Genomic DNA, 16,248 nt, shown 5'->3' on the forward strand with positions numbered 1-16,248 from the left:
CCTAATAGCTCACAGACTCTCAGAGACTCAGCGTACCTGGTGCACAGCTGTCGACCAGCGCTCCCAGTGCTCTGCCGTTACTCCAGTCCTGGCTGAAGTTTTTGATTGGCATATCAGGGACTTTGTGTTGGATCCAGCCCAGCAGACGCTGTTTAGGTGTCTTTGACTCCGACTGGAAAGAAAAGAAACGAAAACAAAGCCCTCATACAATCAGTCAAGTATTTATTTTGCTCTCCATTTTCTCTCTGATTTCTAACAAAGGTTTCATCATTAAATGTTTGGGGGTTTTTTGTCCTGAGGCGTCTTCAGATGAACAGAAGTTAATAAAACTAATCCGGATGTTACCTCTTCATCCTCGCCCTCCCAGGCTGGCATAGAGATGGAGTAATGCAGGATCAGAGTCCAGATCAGACCCAGGATCAGTTTCAGGTTCCCATCCACGATGGCTTTAGAGTCTGAAGGAGAGAAACAAACAGACCTGAGGTCAGATTCACGTACTACTCTAGAGATTACACAACCCAAAGAACCACAGTCCTGAAGCGTCACAACAGCACCGACTGGGACCAGAAAGCAGCAGGAAAGCAACGACTGAGTTAAAAATAACTCAATGGCCACCTTGAAGGTAGGAAAAACACATTCAAATGTTTAAGTATGGAAATCTGCTTAATTCAGTTCAATCAAATTTATGTCCACATGATGAGGGAGAGAAAATAATGAGAAGGAGTTGAGATCATTTCACTTCCTGCAAGTCTGTAACATTTAACTGCCAACATCCATTTTTTAAAAACGCCACAGCTTCAGTCTGCTGTTTGGCCCCTCACCCCCACAGGATTACGTTTATCTACAACAGGGATGAAAAATTGTGCGAGTTTGACCTGTGAAACAAAACAACTGGCTAGAAGTCAGTGACAAAGTGGCCGCTAGCTTCATTTAACCTTCTAAAAGCAGAGCAGAGAGCAGAGTCTGCCGGGTCAATGCTTCTCATTAACCAGACCTCACTGTACCAGCTGGTACCTCACACCAGAACACACACACACACACACACACACACACACACACACACACACACACACGGTAATATAAGCTAATCTTTGGCTGCTGCACACCGAGTTCAGAGTGAAGCAGACAAAACATTCCAGTCATTTTTAATCTCTCGTCTACAATAACAATAAAACTTTATTACAATTTGCGTCAAAGTAGCTCGACGCCCGATGTTGAGGCTGAATATGTCAAGGAAGTCGGAGATAAAGATTGTGGTAAATAACCCTAGATGATATTCTTCTAAAGTTCAAAATAAAAAATAAAAAACAGAGCACCATGTCAGAGTTTAAACAGAACCACTACTCACTGACACAAAGCAGTTTTATTGATAAAATGAGATAAATATTTTACATTTAAGAGAACTTGTTGCAATCCAGAGCAGCTCTGGGTTCAGTGTTACGCCTCAAGGACACGTCAACATCTGGACAGGACAACTCTGTGATTAGCGGATGAGCCCCTCTGCCTCCTGAGCACCACAGAGCTTTGAAGATGTGATGTAAAAGGTGTCACACACATGTCAGTCCAACATTTGGTTTGAAGCAGGTATGTGAGCAGGTAACGTAGCTGGAGGGGGGAGTTACACACACACACACGCACGCGCCACAACCTCAGGAGTGGAGCGAGAGAACGTGGCATGGGAACTAGAAGAATCTGCAAGTTCTTGTTTTGAGTTTCTCCCGGATGTGTTGGCTCTGATCGGGGTTGTACAGTGACACAGATGCGTCTCTGACTCGGATCAGTTTCCAGATGTGTATCATTTCATCATTACACGCCTACTTTGTTCCCCACATTGCGACACGCAGCTCTGATTCAGAGAATGTTCGCAAGAAATTATTCAGACGGATCCTGACGCATCTCGTTTGACATCACTCTCCTTATTCATGAAATATGTGACTTCTGCTGTGTTACAAATCACCTCTGACTGTTTTCCCCTGAAGCACAATAAGCCTAATATCATATTTCATAAAAACTACCGACATATCTCTTAGCTGATACTGGTCTATCACAAATATGTCGTTTTAGTCCTGTATGTTGCCTGATATGCTGATATGAAAACCCTTCTTTTTCAGATATTATAGTCCAGTAAAAGATGCTTGATGAAATCTTTAATTATCAAACACCAAATGGAGTTCATAGCTTCAGTGCACTGGTGTCAAGTAAAGTAAAGTAAAGTTGTTTAATGGTAAAATATCAGCGCAAAACATGTTTTTATACGGGCCGAAACATGAATATCAGAATATTTTACTTCCTTTTATCGGTATCGGTTCTAAGAATGCAGAACTGCACAGAGGCCGAGTCCTGGACCAGCAGCCCTCTGCTGCATCACCCCACCCTTTCATCCTGTTTGCTGTCCTATCTAATAAAGCCCACATAGTTGTAAAAATAATCCAACAACAACACTTTCTACAGGCCACCACACACTTCACGGTCCATATAACTGGAATCATAGATCTCTAACAGAACGTATCAGTAAACGATCTCGTCCAGAGCCTCCACACCTTCACAGTTACCAAATTATGTCCGTCTCCGCTCTCTTATGTAACCGTGTCGTGTCCTCGCAGTGTTCGAGTGTGTGTTTGAGAAATCCACCTGGTGAGTCTCCAGCTCTGCCTCACTGTCAGCGGGCCAGCTGTGGCCCAAACATGTTTCAGCAACTCAGGTTTTAGGTGGAGCTCTGGGAGACCGCTGCCTCACCCACGGGTGACACAACACGGTGAGTGACGGAGGATATTCTTCAACACACACACACATACAAACACACACACTCTCTCTGACATACACACACACACACACACACACACACACACATATGTAGCAGAGAGGTTGCGACATACCGCTTTCCTCATTCCTAATCTCTGCCTCAGCTGCCAGACTCAACACACTCTTATCTCTTTGCGTTTCTGTCTCTTTTTCAACTCCTGTCACTCATTTACACTCTTTACACCCTTTTCACTTCTCCACCTGTTTGATGTCTTTACGTTACACTTCTCTCCAATCTCTCTGTGGCTTTCCCCCCTTCCTCCCCACACTTCTCTTCCCTCCTTCTCTTCCCTCCTTTCTTTTGCCCTCTCCGGTTGATCTGCCACACCTGCGTGAGTTAGTGTGTGGGTGTGTGTCACCGCCAGCCACCTCCCCAGCAAACATCCTGTCAATGAGCGCCAGTCAGCGGCCTTTCTCACACACACACACACACACACACACACACACACACACACGGGACACTTAGGTGAAGAGCTACGAGCTAAGAGCTAAAGTTGAAATGAAGTGGATGTTTTTGAAAAGGATAAAGATATAATATGCAACACTTCTGCATTAAAATATCTAAAAACAATGAGACCTTACTTATCTAATTTGTCATGTTTTGTACTTCCATTAGTGTTTCCAACATTTGTTCTAACCCAGAGAAATCTTTCTTTTATTCAACCAGTCGTGCCGTTCATTTGTCGCTTTAGGACATTCGGAGAGTGAGGAAGTCGCTAACAAGACTAAATGTAACGCGAGTAAAACTTTACAATATGACCTCGTCCAAGTAAGATTCTGCTGGATTCATTTTCATCAACAATGATGTTCAACAGTAAAAGACAACAATTTTTCTTTTGGTTTTTACGTGACCCCAAGCAACATGCGTACAAACAAAGTGTTTATATGGTTTCCTCACTAACATCTGGTGCACGGTCCCTGACCTTTCATGGACACCATTGTCACCAGTTTAACAGTCCTTGGGTTATGGCCGGGTCAAACAAACAACTAGACATTTTCCCCCATTGTTTTAACAAATAATGGGGGGAGGAAAAAACTAAGATAAGCAGGTCGTGGAAAATCTGAGGGGTCGCCAGTGGGGATGTGATTTTTCTTTTCTTTTACATTCTGTTGCTCTACATTCACTGTAACTTTTATCTTCATCTCACATCTTAACAACAGTTTGAATATGAAGTCATGAGTCTTCTGGTCGCTCTTTTTGATTGACGAATACAGCATATCGTCACCTGGTGGCACGGAGAGGTATTTCCTCTGACGCAGGCAGAACGCACGAGCTAGTTTGCTGGCGGCTGAAGGCCTCACGGTGCGTTCCAGTGCAGCTTTCTGGTCAAAGACACGGGCGATGTGAGGCGACATAACAGTCGGTCTTCGTCACTGTGATTTCTCTGATTAGTTTGGTGTGTTTGGACTCTCAGATGTGGAGAACCACAGCTGTGGTGCCATCAGACCAGGTTCTAAAATGTTACTGTTTTAAAATGTATCTATTTACTAAAATATCTTTTGTCCTTGAACTTAATTTCATTCAGACCGTTCATCCGAAGCACTGAGGATCATAAAGGGAACTACACACTGTGTATATGAGAGTGTATATGAGTGTGCGTGTGTGTGTGTCCTTGCCGACACAGTTTTGTGAGTAACGGGGTTATTGCCATGGCAGCCTATTGTTCACATAAAGAACGAGAGTAAGAGAGAGACAAAGAGGGGGAGGTGTTATAACTTAAAAGCAGCGAGTCAAAACTATGATGGAAGGACAGCAAAACAACAAAAACACACAAGAGTGGAATCGACAAGAGTGTGTGTGTGTGTGTGTGTGCTCCAGAGGTATTTAACAGCTCTATTAATCTGCAGCCTTGTTTCCTGTTGTTTAAAACCTGACCTCTTCATCCTCCTCATGTGACTCTCAGGTCTGAGGACACAGAAATTTCAGCTTTCTGTTTCTTTGACAGCAGCCGCTGATCTTCTACAGAGACGAATCTTCAGCTAATATTTTACACAGTCCAAGTGAACAAAACAGTGATGTAATGTTCTGGGTTTGGTCCAAAGAAAACAAACATTAACCCACACACACCTGGGCAGGTAATGCCGAATACCATCAGTCATATCCTTCATGTCTTAAAAGGAAGTGTCTGGCTTTGTTAAACACAATCGTGTCAATGGGAGGGTCCTGACGGCACTTGACCGCACCGAGCCCAACTTAACATTCTCACTTGTGGACCATGGACTTGTGGTTAAAGGAGACTTGATGACGACCCCAACAAAGGTCGTGGCAGCATCATATCCAGTGCATATAGTTTTGGGAACCTCTATAAAAATATGTTAATGTATTGGTATCCATACAAATCAAATGCTGATCCTCTCTTTACTGCGCTCGCTTGTGTTTTTCCTGTAAAAACTCCTTTAGCCTTCTTGATTGATGAGTCAGGTGCAGAGCCAGAACTTCTGGAGGTAGAAACGCCCAGAACCACGTCTGATTCTGCTCTGATCCAGAGCCATTTACAGACGGGAGGAGAGCTCAGAGACTACTTTTTAACTTTTGGGATTAAAAAGTGGATTAATCTTCACTCCTATTTATCAGCCTGACTGCAGCAGTGATCAGCGAGATGACAACTGTTGTCAGATTTTTATGTTCTGTTATGTTGACTGGAGCTGGAGGGGAAATGTTCTGTACTGTATTCATATAGATTATTTTCACTTCCACCAAAGTAATATCTTAACATGATATCTATACTTTTACTCGAGTGTGATTCTGGGTACTTCATATGTTTTCATGGATGGTCCAGGTGAGAACTGAACCAGCATCCCCCTCGTCTACCGATCTGCACCTGATTCTGTACTGTGTGTTACAACCATTTAAATTCTCACAGAGGAGATTTACCACATCTCCCCCGCCCTCTCCGGAGCATTACACACCACAGTCGCCTCCTCGTTCATTCAGAGATTTATCTGTCCTCAAATCCATTCACAAAAGGTCGCCGTTTATTCCGGCCCGGATCTGCGTCAGACAAATAGCGTTTGAGCCGCTCGGGCCGGGCCGCTATCGCTGCAGGTACCCGCTGAATTGTTGACACGTCGCCATGGAGACACAACAATAACCCAGGCAACAAGAACTGTAATGGAGAAGTGGGGGCTGGAAGGGTTTAAGTTTGTATTAGGAGAGACAAAGAATGTGTATGAGGAGAAACGGAAAGTGAGGGAGAGAGATAAAGTCGGAGTGTATGCACGTACAAAGTGTGTGTGTGTGTTTGTGTGTAAAGGTGAATCGGGTTGGAACAAAATGCCTTTCTTATCAGCATGGCACACCCTCTCTGCTACAGGAAGTAACATAATGAGCCGGCAGCAGACTACAGTGATACCTGCTCTGTGAAACCAACAGTCTGCTCCATCAGATCAAACTAATCTGAGATTCATTAGCTCACATCAGGTGTCACAATACTCCAAATTCAATGTTCGATTAGACTTTTAATCTTAATGTTTGATTCGATAAAAATTATACATATAGTCCACATGGCCATGCTCATATTAAACTAGTGCAACTTGATTTTTAATTTGTAAAAATCAAGAGATTATTGGTTCGATCCTCTGACAACTGTGGCTTACATTTTTCATTCTATATTTTACAACGACAGACCTCATCTTGAAATCTTATTGCAGGTTATGTTTATGCAAGTTCAAATAAGATTCACCAAAGGTAAAGGTTTCAATGATTCCACGACAAACAACAAAAGACAGAAACTCTGTTTGTTACGAAGTCTGGTTGCTCAAATCTGTCCTGAGTAAACTATCATCCCAAACAAATCAATAATGGATCTCTGATGTTGGGTATATTTTTCTTTTTCAGAGTTTCCTCCAGGACCAGCCAGTCGATAAGTGGAAGTGCAGCTGCAGGCTACCGCTAAGCTAGTTGTGCTGTCAGCATCATTGTTCTGCCTCTGATTTCGTTGAAAAAAATTTAGAGCTTATTTTGATAGATTTTCTATTTAGAATCGAACTGTGGTCCATAAAGGCTCAACATAAATTATTCATACGAACATGGATGGAGCCTTTGTTCTGTGCTCGGCTGTATTTCTGCAGGTTTTGGGAAAACCCAATGGATGGTACCTCTGGTACTTGTTGGAGGCAGCATAGCAATGAAGCCAATAGTTCAAGCGACACACGACCAAAGGACAAAAGGAAGAAGACTTAAAAACGGCAGAACTTTTTGAGGAAGGGTTATGAGAGTTAGACGTAATTTTTAACATCTGTATGATGTTACTTCACCCGGGCACAGATGCAATCAGTTACTACGGAACAGCTGGGAGGAGATTATAAGGGAATTAAATGTCAGTTTGACGGTGAAGCAAAAGTGGAAGTCCGTAAGTGACTCTTTAGCATTGCAGAACAAGATGAAGCCCAAACAGGATCCCTGAGGGCCTCCACAAGTTCTTTTCATGTTTCCCATTATGAAAATGACGTAAGATACAGGACTAATCTGTCCTGTTTTGTCTTCGTTGTGGTCTTGCAGCCTTTTCTTGTCACTGTCTTACATATTCGCAGAAGTCTCTCAACACCTTGGCCTGGGGACTACAGATGAAAAGTAGCCTTTTGTCTAATTCTGGCATGTTTACTGATGTATTACCAGGTGTTAATTCACACACCCCCATATGTCAGGTCGAGAGACACCTCGTTGTCTACTTTGTGGTCAATCATGTGACGTTTTTTCAGCGTCAACACCAATTTCACTTAGTGACATCATGTTGTACACATGCGGGGATGAAGCTGCAGGTAGGCTCCTTCAGAAGAGCTCATCAGACGGTTGAAAAAACAGCCATCCCACCCACAGGTTCTCTGTGAAGGATTAGTCGAGGCCCGTCTCCCACCATTTCTGTAACTTTTCAAAACTGTCACTCTGATATTCACACCGTGATGTTCCAGCTGTGTGGATTTGAGAAGTCCGCCAGGGACTGAACCTCTGTCTAGAACACATTACACAACTATTCTCACACAGGAGATTTATTGTCAGAATTACAGTTTGGATGTTGGTATAAAAGGTAGTTACTTGACTTTTCTGTTCATTGGCAAAGACATTCAGAAGCTAATACAAGTTAAGGTACTAAGAATCGCTCTTCTCAGTCCACTGTTGAAACGCACACATTCATCTGTGAGGTCCAGTCACACCTGGCCTACAGGTGAGTTAACTGGAACGTTCTGTCAGGTAACTGTAGCTCACACTGTTGTGACAGTTGAATCCCAGCCCCTCTCTCGCTCCCTCACTCTTCTCTATGTCTCTCGCCCTCAGAGGCAAACCGCTGTCTCACTTACAACAGCTGTTCCTTCACGCGATGACTACATCGGCGTCTGACAAACACACATGTTCTGCTTCCTACCCAACAATTTACTGCTGAACGGCACAGAACGGTCGACGCCTGAGGCCGAACCTCACACTTATGTCAGCCAACATGCACCTGAAAACAATGTACTGTCCCAAACCAGCAGCCGCAGTGAGGACACGCCATCGAATCTGTTTAGTAATACAACACATATCGTGACTCTTTCAAGTCTGACGCTACTGTCATCATACATCATCAAGCTTCACTTCAGTGTTCACTCACTCGTGTGTTTATCTATAATGTAATAAATGCAATCTAACTAACATGAAAACCACTGACAGGTAAAGTGAATAAAACTGATCGTCTCTCTGTTAAAGCGATGTTCTGCGGGGAAACCTCGGATCTTGGCTTTCATGCGGACGTTCTTCAAAACGTACCACCCAAGTATAGAATACCCCCTCATTGCAACCCTGATGGCAGTGGCAATGCACCCTGTCACACTGCAGCTCAAGAAACATGTGTGTGTAAGTGTGTTTAAGATTATTTTCAAGTTTTCAGGTCAGATTGGAGTCTTTATTCACAAGTTAAAATGAGTAACCCAGTTGTGAACAAAGCAAAACTTGTCAAATATCATTTAAACTTGTAATAAATGACTTTGTGTTCATCAGCTTTGATGCTGATATGCAGAACTTCTTAGCAAAGTGTTGCTTTTTTTACACATCCAGCTGATACACAAAACAGTATTGTCTCGTTAAAATCATGTTCGTGTCCACCTGATGAACCCAAGTCCAATATTCATTCCTCTATTTAGCTCTGTTTTTAGTCTATAACAACTCCTGAAGCAAAGTATCTAGCCCTTTGGTACTGTTTGGTGCCAAACAGGCAGCGTAAAGTAGGTTTTTAGAGTCTAATGACAGATTTTAATACCATACATTAATAAACAGTAACCACAGGCGGTGTGGAAGACGGGACAACAATGCATCAGGATTCACAAAATAGTGTGACTTTAGGTACACAGCTTGAAGCAGGTAGAGGGAAAAAAAAAATCGTGGTACGGTCCTTTTTGGATTTGAAAAAAGTTTTCACACCCTTCTGCCAGATTTGGACATCATGTGTCAGTTATTTCACCACCAGCTGCAGCAGAGCATCGTTAAATTGCCATTAGGATAAAAAAAAACCTTCCAGCTGAAGAACAATGTGAAAGTCTGGAGGGGAAAGTGACTGTGAGGTGGAAATGCCCTTTAAAAAAAATGGAGGGCAGGAGGTACCTGCAGTGGTAAACAGGATGTGGAGCTACCGTGTGTGTGCATGTCTGTGTGTGTACAGGAGGTTTGACCCACACACACACACACACACATTCCTTAATGGTGAGATCATAACCCCACCCACCCCCCCGTTCTCCACACACACACCCATCAACACTCCCTCCCCTACGAGGACTCAATGGATGGTGGCAAAGGAACAAAAGACACACACACACACACACACACACACACACACACACACACACACACACACACCCTCTCATTATACGTTAAACGTTATTCAACAAACACTCAATTTAAACCCTAAACACACTTTTCAAACTGATGTCAGGTCAGTTATTAACACATCTTTCACTCAACACACTGAGGTTGAAAAGTACACTTTCTATAAACACACACACCTCGATGTGTATGACATCACTCCTCTGTGCTCTGACAATGATCACATCTCAACAATTCAACCGTGAAGACCATCATCATCATCATCATCATCATCTAAAGATCAGTTAACATCATGTCATGCTTGTTTTTAACTTTATGTGCCACAGCTTTGGCTAAACATTATATTTACTGGTACATACCAACCAACATATGTCTATATACACTGTAAAATATGACAATACACGTTAACATTTATTCTTAACTTAGTACTCTATGCCATTGAGAATGAGGGAAACAGAAGCTGAGCTCAGTGTATTTCCTAAAAATGAGGAACTGTAGCTTCAATAGGCTGCTGCTTGGTGGGCTGACCAATTAGTAAAAGGTGTTTTGTCGTGTGTCAAACACTGCTGCATGTGTGATGCCCATTAAAACACGAACAGACCACGAACGTGTTGCTCAGCAGTGTTGTTAAAAATACCCGGAAGTCTCTTGAGTTAAAGAAAAGATGTTGGAAAAAAAGTGAAAAATTCACACAAATACTTCTTTACTTATGAGTACAAGTCTTTGAGTATGTGATATTTCATGTATTTAAATTCAAGTAAGTAAAATTATACAAATATTAACATGCATGTGACCATTACAATAATCAGCCTGGACGATTTTGTAATAGAATGAAAGAGTATATTTCTTTTGATTTTATCTGATGGCTGATGAAATACATTTATTAAAACATTTCTTTGGCTCTGATGCAGCTTGTAACCGGCAAAGTGACCTTATTAGCAGCTAAAGTTATTCAATACAAGTAGTGGAGCAAAAAAAAAAAAGTACATATTCAACAACAGTACCCTCAAAATTGTTCTGGAGAACAGAAATGTTCTTGGTTACATTCCATCACTGAAGCTCAGCCAGCTATCTCCGAATATTTCAACTTTACTTTCAGATGTTTTGAATCTTGCTGATCATGTAAAAGTTGTCCTCTACACAATAGAGGGGAATGGATGGAACCAATTTCTCCTGAAGAAATAGTTCTGGTGTCAACAGTTCATAGTATGTTCTGCGTTTTATCATGAGTCATGTGAAAATATCTCATTTTTAATGCGCTGAGCAGCAGAACTTCACCACCCTTGTACTGGGGTGGAGGCAGACATTTCATCAACATGGCTCGCTGTGACAAGAGGCAAGCAAGAAAGTATGTTTCTAATAATTTATGTGAACTGACCCTTTAGGCTTCCTGTGGGGGTTTAAGTTGTTGTAAAAATGACTGATCACCTAAAGTCTGCCTTCAAGGTCGAACACGGGAAGCGCTTCCAGACGAGTCAGCAGTCTTCCCCCATAGCATCATGTCGGCACTCCCAAACCGTGGCACCCACTGATGACATCATCGCATGATGCATTGCTGTAATAACGGTGCAGCTTAATAAGAGTCACATGAGTCATGCAGCAGCAGCTCAGAGGGGGCGATCCCACCGAGGAAAAGCCCAGATTACAGACACAGCGAAGGAGGCAAGAGGCTTTCAATGTCTTTGATTCGGTTAATGAGGGGCGAGCGAGATATACAGCGTGTGTCATTCTGTCTCGCTCTCTCTTTAATCTGGTCACTGGTTGGACTCAAACAGCTGCAGAGATGAAGCGAGAGGGATCAAAGAGGAAGAAAAACTCGCTCTCATGTGTTGCAGACTCATTCACAAGGAATCAAAGAAGTGAACAAACCAAGAAAAAACTAAAAAAAAAGGTCAAATGATAAAAACTGGAGAGTGTCCAGTGTTTGTTGAAGGGCTTCTAGGAACAGACAGGGAAACCTTGGCAGAGGATTTCGGGCCGAGAACGGCCTCGAAAGGGGGGTCAGGAGTTCAGTAGATGTGGTGCCAGACCTCATTCAGCCCCGAATGTGATTCTGAAATCTGAGCAACAGATTCTTTTATGATTGAGATAGAATTTGAAACCCACTGTGGTCCACTGTGTTTGAGTGATCAGTCGGATAATTGATTACTCAATTAGAAGATTAGAAGCCAACTACTTTGGTATTCAATTATTTGTTCCAGACATTTTTCGAGCCAATATGTCGAACATTTGCCGGTTCCATCTTCTTTAATGTGAGGACTTTTTCTGCTTTTCTTTGTTAACAGTGACAGTAAATGCACAGTCATTGGTTTTTGGACTGTTTTGGACAAAAAAAAAAGTATTTTAAAGGCTAAATAATTGTTTAATTATGAAAATAATCTGAAGATTATTCGATAAAAAAAATAATAATTAGCTGCAGCATTTTAGACTTGAGTAGTTTCAGAATGAAGCTTCAACAGGAACCAGGAAAGAAAATAAAATTACACATCAAATAAGTTTTTACCGCTGCGTACGTAATAAACCAGTTTCCGCTAGAAATACAGAGCTCGACAAAGTTTGATGCAAAGAAAGAGCAGAAGAAAGATGAAAACATGAGAACCACAAGAGAGCCGAGTATCCCTGTCATTAACACACACACACACACACACACACACACACAATCACACACACACACACATCTGGCATTACGTCTGCACACATAAACAGGACGCACACTGACAAACACGCTGCAGCATTTAGCCCTGCATGACCTCACCCTGCTGGTTCCCAGGTTATGATGTCATCAAAAAACCAGAGCGGCCATGTGGCGAGGAGGAAGAGGAGGATGAATAGAACAGAGGTGAGGCGATAGTGATGGAGGGAACAAGTTCATCGAGGTGCGTTTAGGTAGAACAAAGAGCATTTCAGCCGCCGTAAGAGTGCATTTATAGTCACTGAAGCTCCAAGAAAGCTTTTAAATAAACCCTGAGGTCGGTTTGTTTTATCAACTCTCATGCAAACATAAAAATGTATATTCCAAGATATTATATTTAACATTTCTGCGTCAAAGATCTAAGTTATGTACTTCGTTCAGTTGGATAGTAACGTTATCCCAAATGTATCCAACAAATGTTCAAACCCAAAGAAATCTCATCATCCCACGTTGCCACTGTTGTTTTGATTCAAAGATGCCAAGTCACAGAAATTACATACTGTGTGTTTAAATATAAACTAGACTTCAGTTTCTCTCCCGTTTCAGTTCGTTCAGAAAGTGGAGGAACAGCCGAACACAACGAAACAGCAAACCAACTCGGCTTTGAGGATTTGTTGCATTTCTTTGATTTTTGTGCCTGTAAACTAAAAATCTTTGGTTTTGGATTGTTGGTCAGACAAAACCAGACGACTGACAACTTGGAACTTTTGGAAATTGTGAATGGTGATAAATACCTTGGATACCTTGGGTTGAGCTTTCTTAAATCTACAGAGGGAGGGTGTCCTCCTTCACATAGTCCGGCATATTTCTACAGTAGCCCAGGATGGACAAACCAAACGCTGGCTCGAGAGAGGGACTTTTTAGGCTCCACCATAGAGAAGGATGAAACGAGGGGTTTTCAGTTGGTTGCAATCTGCAAACTTACCATTATATGCCACTAAATTCTTGGTTTTTAATACAGTCTAAAATGACCAAATATGTGATTTAAATCAGGAATTATCTCAAAGGATAAACAAGTGTCACCTGGCAAATTGGTGCCCACCTTTTTTAGGACACTGGGGGATAAGAGACAACCCTCCGTGCCAAAAAAGCACTCAGGGTTCAACACCAAGATGTGAAGCAGAAGGCAGAACAAAGAGAAGAAGAAAGAGAGGAAGCGATGAAAAAAAGAGTGAGTAAGAAGAGCAGAGATGTTTGTAGCGGAGCCAGGCTGCAGGAGGTTTACCACGGTGATTATCACTGAACAATTCTCAGTTCACCACGACCACAACCACACACACAAACACACACACACACACACTTCAGCACCACAGGGTGTGTGTGTGTGTGTGTGTGTGTGTGTGTCAGTGTTGGGAAGCTGCAGTGTGGGGCTAGTTAAATGTAGAGGTTTGAGGTTTGTGTGTGTAAGCGAGTGACATAACAGTTTCTTTGTTGGAGTCAAACATCTCTGTCATCTTCATCATCAGTCAGATCATCATCATTAACCAAATATTTGAACAGTGACCGTCTGTAACTCAGCGTCACGTCTGCTTCGTCTCCAGCCAGACAACAGAGGCTGAACATTCCCGACATCAAAGACAGCAAAGCACAAGTACACAATGACACCAGAAACATGATGACAATAATTCAGCTTCACAAAGACGTGAACGTCTGCTGTGAGTCGACAGGACGGCTGGTCGTGACGAGGAAACAAAGAGAGGTGTGTGAGTGTGTCGGGATGTTGGACGGGGTTTTTTCAACTAGGTCGGGCACCTTAAAATGTATTTCTAGTGATGCATAGAAATGTATAATATAACATTCCTATCCTATTACCATTAAAAGAAAAAGAAGCATTAGAAGAAGAAGCAGAAGAAGCTTCTGAACTAAATACAATTAAAAGAAAATAAAAAAAATGTATAGGACGAGGGGTAGAAACAAAAAAACGTCTTGCTCGAGTCCCAAGTTTTGTAGGTTGGAATGACTGCACTGACATTATTATTAAAACATGAATAAATCACATCTAACTTCTCATCACTGTGATCACCAATGAACACGGAATCCTTTAAATGTTTCTCAAAGTGGACTTCAGTGACATTTGTTCCTCTGAGATTCACAACAGCACAAAGCTGCAACATTTAGACCTGAAACCAACAAAGAAGCTTTCTCTGCAGTGTGTGTGTGTGTGTGTGTGTGTGTGTGTGTGTGTGTGTGTGTGAGAAAGTCTATATCCCTGCCACTCTCATGTTACCTTTTCTGCAGCGACACAGAGGCTCAGTGTGTTGTGTCTCTCACACACACTCTGCAGCCTTGTAACGTGGGACGAGAGCCGATAGGGCGAAAAGATAAACATGAAACTTTATTTCGATATTTACATAAAACATCTCGAAGGTCAAGATCAAACAGAAATAATCCTGACACGCAGCAATGAGAGTCTATTTTTCCGTCTTTGCGTGTTCAGCGCTGAGCTGCAGGACGTTATTGTCCGAGTAGGAAAGCTTCATTAATCGATGTCCAATCAGAGAGCGTCGGCTGACGTGTCCTCAAAAGCTGATTGGTCCAGAATGTGGTGCACCCTGTGTGTTCTTATCCTCCTCAGACTGAAGGCTCCTTCGTGGTTTGGTCACACCTGAATGAGGCTTTTGGCAGAGTCACTTCATGTCTTCACTCGGCATCTCGTACATCGTTATTTTCAGGATAAGTTAAGCTGCTCAGAAATGGCACCAATTTGCATGTGAGTGATACGATGCATGTTCTGGAAAAACTCTGAGAATTAACAATGATTATAGCTGACTAAACTTAGAGAGTTATGTCTGTCTATTTCAGCCACCTCTGCTTCCAGAAGTAGAAATCCTGTTCATCTTTTCCGCGGACAATAGTCGTGTTTCCATCATATCATGAAGCTTTGATAAAAAAAAATGATGGTCGATGGAGACAGAAACACTTGATGGTGGGAGATCTGAATAAGTTCTGACGCAGCGAACATGTCACATGACTGATGAGCCGTTTCTCCTCTGAGAGACGTAGAAGAAGACGACGAAGAAGAGGAAAGAAGAAGAAACTGGATGGAAACACAGTAGAAATGTGACTTGTGTGTGTTAGAAAATATCTGCTTCTCAAAATAGCACAGTGGCCAACAGCAAGAAGGTCCCAGTTTCCCGTCTCACTGGGGCCTTTCTGTGTGCAGGGTTTCCTCAAGGTAGTCTGGTTTTCCCCACCACCACCAAAACATGCACATTAGGTTGATTCTCCAGCCCTTGAGCAAGGCACTGGCTCAGATCTGCTCCCACTGCTCCCTCGGGATGGGTTGAATGTAGAGTACCAGTTTCACCATGTGATATATTCTTCTTCTTCTTCTTCTAAACTAAGATTAACAATGACTCCTGGCAAACTCAATATCCAGCCTTTTTTGACAGCTCTGATTCACGGCTCCGACTGCCCTTTTCTCCATGGCAACTGGCACAGAGGATTATGGGTACTGTAGCATTCTGAACCGTCCACTATTACGAACACATGATTTCAAATTATACTGGAATAACTGGTGGCCACAATATAACGCCTACAGCATTGTTGCATCATCTGGGAGAGTCCCAGTGTTTGCATGTAGAGTAACATTGAGTATATGTTTCAAAAGAAAAATGGGAAACAGAACAATTAAATAAATCATCATTTTCCTACTCTATACACAGAGAATTGATGGTTGCCAACTGACATGTCTGTAAACATGTTTTCCAGCTTGAAATCTATTAAAAATGATGAACTATTCAGCTGCAATTATGTAATTATGAGGTTTATATGTACAAAGTAACCTAATATTTACCAAAATCCTCAGTTCACAGGAAGTCTTTGATGCACTGGATTAATGTTTGGGCCTCTGCAGGAAACATCAGCTCAACCCAATGATTTTTGTTGGTGTTCTCTGCACTGATGGTTTTAATGTGTCTGGACTCGAGCTCCGTTTCTTCCAGTGTAAGTAACCTGAAGC

General features: G+C 42.3%; 1 protein-coding gene across 2 annotated transcripts in view; it reads right to left on the minus strand.

The window, feature by feature from the left end:
- Positions 1-459, minus strand: part of LOC115582855 (filamin-B-like) — a 39,043-nt gene extending 38,584 nt beyond the window's left edge. For both annotated transcript variants that reach the window (XM_030419076.1, XM_030419075.1), the window contains exons 1-2: positions 346-459; positions 37-172 (exon numbers count right to left, since the gene is read on the minus strand). In XM_030419076.1, coding sequence (XP_030274936.1) covers positions 37-172; positions 346-375 — 166 coding nt within the window. In that variant the 5' untranslated portion in view covers positions 376-459. The remainder of the gene's footprint in view (positions 1-36; positions 173-345) is intronic.
- Between the last annotated feature and the right edge of the window lie 15,789 nt (positions 460-16,248).

This window comes from Sparus aurata, chromosome 6, assembly GCF_900880675.1.
Source record: "Sparus aurata chromosome 6, fSpaAur1.1, whole genome shotgun sequence".
Classification (NCBI taxonomy): Eukaryota; Metazoa; Chordata; class Actinopteri; order Spariformes; family Sparidae; genus Sparus; species Sparus aurata.